The sequence below is a fragment of the Juglans regia genome, chromosome 14 (assembly GCF_001411555.2).
Source record: "Juglans regia cultivar Chandler chromosome 14, Walnut 2.0, whole genome shotgun sequence".
Taxonomy (NCBI): domain Eukaryota; kingdom Viridiplantae; phylum Streptophyta; class Magnoliopsida; order Fagales; family Juglandaceae; genus Juglans; species Juglans regia.
In genome coordinates, this window is record NC_049914.1 from 6,994,052 (window position 1) to 7,002,084 (window position 8,033).

An 8,033-nucleotide genomic window follows, 5' to 3' on the forward strand; every position below is an offset into this window, starting at 1 on the left:
GTTTCGGATTGAACCCCTAAATTGATTTAGGGGTTCAATCCTTAACCTAAAATTTTAGGGGTTTCAATTGAAATCCCTAAATTGAAAATTGAGGGGGTTTCAATTGAAACCCCTAACTCAATTTAGGATTTTGGATTGAACCCCTAAATCAATTTAGAGGTTCAATCCGAAATCTTAAAATTTTAGGGGTTTCAATTGAAACCCCTAAATCAATTTAGGGGTTCAATCCGAAACCCTAAAATTTAGTGGTTTCAATTGAAACCCCTAAATTTCAAGAATGGGTTTCGGAGTTGAACTTTAAATTGATTTAGGGTTCCAATCTACAAACAAACACACAAAGTACAAACAAACACACGAATCAAACACATGCACAAATTTCTCTACAGTACACAAATTCAGAATTTTCTCAACCTCCATCTCCGATTCAACCCAACCTTACTCAAATCTCCAATCCAAAACTAAAAAAAAAAAAAAATGAGTTTCGAATTTCTTACCTTTGAGTGGCGGCGAAATCCCAGTGAGAGACGGAGACGGAGACGGAGAAGTGGCGACGGTGGTGCTGCTCGTGCAATCGTGGACTCATGCGAGACGGAGATTCGAATGAGAGAGAGAGAGAGACTGGCACTGCGAGAGTGACTCACAGAGAGCGCGCGCGAGAGACTTAGAGAGAGTGAGAGAGAAGAGTTCGAGAAATGGGAAGGGAAACAGACGCAGGGAGGGGGGAATCTTAACTAAAAGTGAAACGGTACCATTTTGTCCATAATAAAATAGCACCGTTTCACTTTACTTATTTGTTTATATATATATATATAATTTTAATTTTTTATATATATTTATCTTAAGCGGGGTAGGGGAAAAGCGGGGCGGGGCTTCGCCCCCTCTACCCCCCACCTCCGCAGCTTCCCTAGGGTGCGGGCGGGGGCCCCCGCACCCCGCTTTAGCAGGCCGAAACCCCCACCCAGCATGGGCGGAGGCGGGGTGAATAGGGCGGGTCAGCAGGGTGCGGGACCCGCCGCCCACCCCTAATCAGAATCCGTTTGAATCTGCGGTTCAGTACGTTCGTAATCGATCGGGTTTTTTACCTCCTGTTTTCGAAAAATCAACCATTCAATCACCTCCTCCGCGTGCGCTTCTAACTTCTGGGTCAAACAGCTGACTCTTTCTTCTTCTAAATTTCCAACAACCGGACTCAACCCTGTTCTACAGAGATCGACGCACAAGCACCACAGAAGCTAACAAACTACCGAAAGCTTCAATCGACTCTAGCTGCCCGGTGGATTGACTTCCCACATGCCAAACTCGCGGTGAGATGGCGTCAGCAACGCCGGTGTCTTCTTCGGCGGCGTCTGCGGCTATAGAATCCATCCAGAGTTCACTATCCGACCTCTGCGTCGTCTCCGACGACCCCCACCACCAGCGGCAGCGCTTCTCGTTCGAGAACCCACGCCGCTTCTCCGCCTTTGCGAACCGACTCCAGCTCCTGCTCCACCAGCTCCTCCGCTCGTTCCCCTCGCCGGATTCCCTCCCAGCCGCTGCTGTCACCGCCATCAAGGGCGTGGCCGCCGATCTCTCCGTGGCCTCCGAAACGGTGTCGGTCTACACCAAGCGCAGCAAGATCTTCGTGCTCGTCCACTGCCATTCCCTCCGCTCCTCCCTCCAGGAACGCACCTTGGCAATCGCTGCTTGGCTCGCCTTGCTCGACTCCGCTCTGCACGACCTCCCCGAGCTCCGCAAAAAGATCTCCGATCTCTCCCGAGACATGAAGCAAGCTCAATTCATCGTACCTTTCTCTTTCACTTCCCTTTCTATATGTATGCACTCCATACACTTGGCATTTTCTCTAACTTGTTACCGTTATGCGGCTCGATTCGAATTTTCGCAGGTAACAGAGAACGAAGAGAGAGTGCATTGTACGCTAGAGAAAGAGGGACAAGGGAGACGAATGAGTAAAGCAGTACAGAGTGCTATAATCATGGAATTAGCGCGAGCTCTAGGAATCGATCCTGATAACCTTTCCGAGTTATCCGAACAGGTCAATCTGTTCCAGACCGATTTAACGCACTCCAATTCGCTGTCGGAGAGGCGGATTATGGTCTCTCTGCAGAGTATTCTCAGCAACCTCCTCGTCCAACCCGACATCGTCACACAGAAACTGCATGTGGATTTCGAAGATTACGAGGCCGCATCGGCAGCACCGCAGATGTCCTCGCCGTTCAAGAACTTCCTCTGTCCACTGACGAAGGAGGTCATGAAGGAGCCTGTGGTGCTGGAGACGTCTCAGAATTACGAGCGCACCGCCATTGAATATTGGTTCGAGCGGTGCATAGAGGACGCTCGCGACCCGACTTGCCCGGTGACCGGGCAGGTGCTCAAGTCGCTGGAGCTGAAACCAAATATTGGGTTGGCCGGGGCAATCGAGGAGTGGGTTAATCGGAATATCGAGGTTCAGGTTAGCTCTGCAGCGAAGTGGCTAAGTGAGGAGCCTATTTCGGTTGATAACCATAGTATTGAGAAGGTGCTTGATTTTCTTTACAAGATTTCCGAGGAGTATCCCACTAGTAGATATAGAGTGAGGAATGCTGGCATTGTCGAGCTCCTTGTTAAGTTGCTCAGAAATAGCTCCAAGAGTGTCGGAACGCAGTTGAGAAGCAAGGCGCTCATGGCTTTACTTAGCATGGCCAAAGATGAAGAAAGCAAGGTGAGTTAGAGAGTTTATGTCGATCTTTGCTTTGTGTTTTTGCAACATTACATGTGTATCACACTTCAAAATCTATGGGTTCAAGGTGATTGAGAATTTGTTGAACTGGGTTGGTTGTATCAAATTGCACGCCGAGGTGCTTACATATGTATGAATGAAAAAAAACATGGAGTTGACGATAAGGACTAGTTTGACCTTGAAGGCACAGCCGTCTAACTGTGTAATCTGGTCAGAGTTCCACATCAAGGATTTTAAACTATGTCAGATCCTAACATCATAGTCAGCTCCAATGAAGTGCACAAGTTACACCCACGACAAATATGCGAAGGAAATAACTTTAAAATGTTGCTAATTAATTTATTAGCACGATCTTGGGTCAAAATGGAAAACCGTGAGTATGGTCAGTAAGCAAGTTGTTTGGCTTAGAGAGAGTAGCAAGGCTGTTATATCAACAGAGGTGCAATTCATATTTGTTAATTTTTAACTCTGTTCTTTCCTCAACAATTTTCCTATTGAGGCACTTCTTTTCGTGTTTCTTTCATTGGGTACACTTCCAAAAAATCTGTTTTCTTTCCGTATATATTCTATTCTCTGTTGACTGTTAGGCCCTTATGGTCTCTAATACTATTTTCTAGTTTCTGAGGATATGTGTGAAATATTTCAGAAAAGAATGCTTGAAGATGGTGTCACTAGACTGGCCATACATAGTCTTATTGGGAGCTCCGAGAAAGAGAGAGAGTTTGCTGTGAAATTATTACTTGAGTTCTCTAGTGATGAAGCTTGTTGCATAAAAATTGCATCTGAAAAAGGTGCATTAGTTCTTCTCTCAAGTATGGCAGGAAATCTGGAGCATCCTACACTATCCAATCTAGCTGAGGAGGTCTTTAAGCAGATGGAGAGGGTGGAGGATAATGTTCAACCTTTGGCAGCAGCTGGAAGATTTGAACCCTTAATTAGTCGGCTCTGTGAAGGTAGGCCTTCTGAGGTTTCTGTTTCCATCATCCATAAGTTATTTTATGTGACATTGCATATGTGGTGATTTTTCAAATGTCTCACCACGTAAGTCAGTTTATAAGAGAGCACAACGTTACTTTGTAACTACTATTTGTTTCTACATAGAGTTGTAGCATAGTAAGCTGGAAACAGGAATCTTTCTGAGATATTTGTCTTCCTTATATCAGTAGCACATTTTCATGATCATAGATTTATATGGGCCTTTCATTGGAACAGGTTCTGATGATGTTAAAATAGAGATGGCATCTATTGTGGGAAGGATGACCTTGACAAATAGCAGTAAAGAACAAATTGCTAGGCAAAGTGCTAAAATACTAGTTAAACTGCTATATAAGCCAGAAGGAAGGGCACAAAGCTTGCAAGCATTGTATAACTTGTCTGGGCTGGATGACAATGCAATCATCCTTGTTGACTCTGCTGTGCTTCCAGCTCTTACAGATATTATGCTTATTCAGGACACTTCACCTGATTTGAAGGAATTGGCAGCATCAACAATTGCCAAAATTGTTTCAAAACCAGGGAACTGGGAATTGGCATCTGTTGACGAGAGAGGACATTCAATGCAGTCGGAGTCATTTATACGTAGTCTTTTGGCCCTTCTATCTATTGTAACCCCTCGATGCCAAGTCTCTATTCTCCATATCCTGTATGGAGTTGCATTGTCTCCCCAGGCATCAGGTGTGTCCTCGTTGAAAAAAAATTATGGTTAAAATGATTATATTTTTGTCACCATGGCATCCCTTTCTGTATATATATCTTACTAAATCTTTATATGGTTAATTTTTTTATGTGATACCTGCGCCTGCCTAGAATTTTCAGACTTTTATTTCTTGGGTTTCCATTTATAGGAAATCAGACTTGGGTAAAGATGTAGCTGATGCTGTCAGAAGGGCATTATGTCAGTGTGATGATCATACTAGGATTTGAAAATTGTCCATACGTGTTATATGACTAAGGCTGCTGTGATACCTCCTCAAAGGTGGCCTTCCATAATGACCACTGCCCATTCTAAAAGTAGAGAATTTAACTAAAATACTCAAGTCTTCTGCTGTAACCATTACGAAATTGGTGTTCAAGATTTTTTTTCTCAGATGTTCTTGTAGCCTGTAGGCTTTGGAGCTGGGATTCTTTTCCTTAAATCCTATAGTTAACTTCGTTATTAACTTACCATTATGATTGCTACATCTTAGTACTAATCATATTGTGGGTTAGCTGTTTATATGTGCCTAAAATTGCAAAACAGAAGGTCCAAGAATTTGGAATGCATAGTAGGCCAAACATAAGCAGGTAATTAGGTTAACTTTTTGTAAACTCGGTTTCTTACTTACACGATAAATACCATGGGGCTTAACCATAAAATGGAAACGATTCTATCTTTATCATATTTGGGGGATTGACTGTCTCATTACTTGTGATAACAATAGCTTAAATAATGGAGATTCCAATATCTTAAAGCATAATAACAGTAAGTCATGGCTTATGTTTTGCAGAGTCGGTGACTTCTCATATAAAATCTGGGGATGGCATCAAAACAATTATATCCTTTCTTGAACATTCAGAAGCTGAACACAGAATTTATGCTTTCAGGCTCACAAGAATACTCTCAGAAAGGTTTGGTGAAGATCTAACAAGTGAGCTAAGACCTGACAAGCTTCCCTTGTTCAAAGAAAAACTTTTAGGCAACCAATCTACAGAGGTTGAGCAATCTGATGCTGCATGTATACTTGCTAACCTTTCCCTATCAGAAGAAGAAGTGAAAACGCTCCTGGGAGCCAGTTTTGTGAGATGGACCGTAACTACTCTCAACAACCAGAGGCGTACCTCTAATCCTGCGTCAAGCATGGCAGAGGGTCTTCTTGGGCTTTTACTTCACTTTACAAGGAGCCATGATTTGCAGACTCTTAGTATTGTCAGAGAGCATAACCTTATGACCATTTTCTGTGAGCAGCTTGGTTTTCCTTCAAACGCAAGAGTGAAGCAGCTTGCTGCCCTCGGATTGAAGAATTTGTCAGAATGTGGAATGTCAGTTGCTGCTGGGGACTCACAACCAATCCCTCTCAGTGGATTCTGCTCTTCCTTAGTTTTCATGTGTGGGAGGGCTGCTAATAAACCTTCTACTTGTCCTATTCATAATGCTGCGTGTGAAGAAGATAGTCAGCTGTGCTTGCTCAAGAGCAACTGCATCAAACCCCTGGTTGATCTTCTCACAGATGAGGACACTGGTGTTCAAATTGCTGCAGTAGAGGCACTTTCCACACTTGTTTTAGACACCTCTAACAATTCCAAGAGAGCAGTTGATGAGCTTGAACACCAGGGCGTGGTTGATGCCCTGATCAATCTCTTCACAGAAGTTCGACCGGGAGAGCTTCAAGAGAGAGCAATTTGGATGATAGAGAGGATATTGAGAGTGGAAAGCCAGAGTCAGCGGCTGGCGTTCAATCAGTCTCTGGTTAGGGCATTGGTGGAAGCCTTTAAACATGGTGGTGCCAAAACAAAGAGGCAAGCTCAGGATGCGCTTACCAACCTAAAGCAAATATCAGGTATTAGTGGAAATGCCTCTAGTCAAGCTGGGGCACGGGGGTAGTTGCCAATGAAAAGGGCGGTTATACACTTTAATTGTGTGGATATTTATTATTATACGATGATCTCACACCCTATATAGTCAATTAAAACTGGCTTAATTGCATTCATTGTTGCGAGCAATCTGTTTGGTGATTTGAGTTCTTTCTCAATCAAATCATGTATGGTATGTGGCGTAGGGATGAGAGTAAAAAATTTTTATCATTGGATATGTTTCGCCTATCTTTTACAGAAACGGAAATTCTGGATCTGTTCATAAATTCGGATGATGAAGAATAGTGTTTTCTAGTGCTGTAATTGAAATTTTTCTTATTCAGTGAAGTTTTAATAATCTGTGCCAACTTTTAATGTTGTCATTGCTTAGATGTTGGGGTAGACGGCCCATCAGAATTGAGAGCCCATGAATAGGGGGCCCAAAAAGTCCAAGAGACGAGTGGGCAACGGGCCTAGGTACATGCTTTTCCGAAAGTAAAAACTTCTCTCGATAATGAAACAGATCAAAAGAGAAAGGGAGAGGAGTGGTCATGTGTCCAAAAAGAAGATAAAAAGAATAAATGCGAAAGTTATGATAACTCTTGATAATAATTCTTTTCATCAGTTATTATTTATTGTACTTACCTCACATCTTATAAAAAAATAAAGAAAAATTGTCTCGTGTAGAATATAAGAATAAATAATGACTGATGTATAACAAAACACAATACTTAAACATGCCAAGATACAACAGCCAATGTCCAAATTGCACGACAAAGGACACTAATCATTATTCTAAGAGAAGTATTATAAATACAAAAAAAAAATTATATAAAAATAAATTTATAAGATGACGTGATTTTGTATTATCGTTAGATCTATTTTAAGATAAAAGTAACTTTACAATATGACGTATCATATCAAGTGATGTCATTTTATAAATTTACTTTTATACAATATTGTTTTTGTTAAAGTATTTCTCTTACTATAAAAAATCTCATTTTTTTTAGAGAAATGATAGTTGCAATCATGAATACACAAGCAGCGAGCAATCACTTTAAAAAAAAAAAAATAAATACGGGATCCACATAAAAAAAATTAATTTTTTAATAATAGACTCCACTCTTTTAATTGATACTTTACGTACTCTATGACTACATATAGCATTACTCTTCTTTTTATTCAAATCATTGTATTTTTTAATTTTTTTTCACCTTAAAAGCATCAGAGCTGTCATCCCATCTATCTACCTGACCCACGTCGTTCTTTTCGGTCTCTTAGATGAAAGGGACGGGGCCGAAGTTACAGTTAGACGAGGTAAACGTGCAGGTTTGAAGAGGAGAAGGAAGAGGCTGGAGGACACAGCGGGACGCGTGTGCTGCGATGACAGTCACAGAAATGTTCAAGACTTGGCATTTCGTCATGCAAATTGAGATGAATTTGCATGACAATTGTGTACAGTGAACATACTAAAATGGTCAGTCGGCAAAATGACACGGACTTTTGACAGTTTTCATTGGAAAAAGAAACAGTTTTGTTTTTACTGTCAGTTTCACGATTCGATCTTGGAGTCCAATAAATGTTTGTCCCTTCTCTTTCTCTCGCATGTTCTCTGAAACCAAACACTTGGCAAACTTTTCCGACCAGTTGGCTTGAAATCGGCAATCCAAAGAAGGCGGTAGATAATAATGTTGTCCGTTCCTTTTATTTTTCCTCTCTTATATGTTCTCTGAAACCAAACACTTGGCAAACATTTTTGACAACTTGG

General features: G+C 41.7%; 1 protein-coding gene across 1 annotated transcript; it reads left to right on the top strand.

Annotated features, from left to right (window-relative positions):
- Positions 1-1,110: 1,110 nt before the first annotated feature.
- On the top strand, positions 1,111-6,580 carry LOC109002254 (U-box domain-containing protein 44-like). The gene is made up of 5 exons (XM_018979921.2): positions 1,111-1,780; positions 1,883-2,698; positions 3,363-3,669; positions 3,929-4,390; positions 5,203-6,580. The coding sequence occupies exons 1-5, from the start codon at positions 1,310-1,312 to the stop codon at positions 6,294-6,296; spliced, it is 3,150 nt and encodes a 1,049-aa protein (XP_018835466.1). The 5' UTR covers positions 1,111-1,309; the 3' UTR covers positions 6,297-6,580.
- The last annotated feature ends 1,453 nt before the right edge of the window (positions 6,581-8,033 follow it).

Excerpts from the sequence above, each read along its gene's own strand:
- LOC109002254 (XM_018979921.2), top strand. The coding sequence starts at position 1,310 with ATGGCGTCAGCAACGCCGGTGTCTTCTTCGGCGGCGTCTGCGGCTATA. Across the intron at positions 1,781-1,882 it reads TGAAGCAAGCTCAATTCATC|GTAACAGAGAACGAAGAGAG; the intron begins GTACCTTTCTCT and ends GAATTTTCGCAG. Across the intron at positions 2,699-3,362 it reads CCAAAGATGAAGAAAGCAAG|AAAAGAATGCTTGAAGATGG; the intron begins GTGAGTTAGAGA and ends GAAATATTTCAG.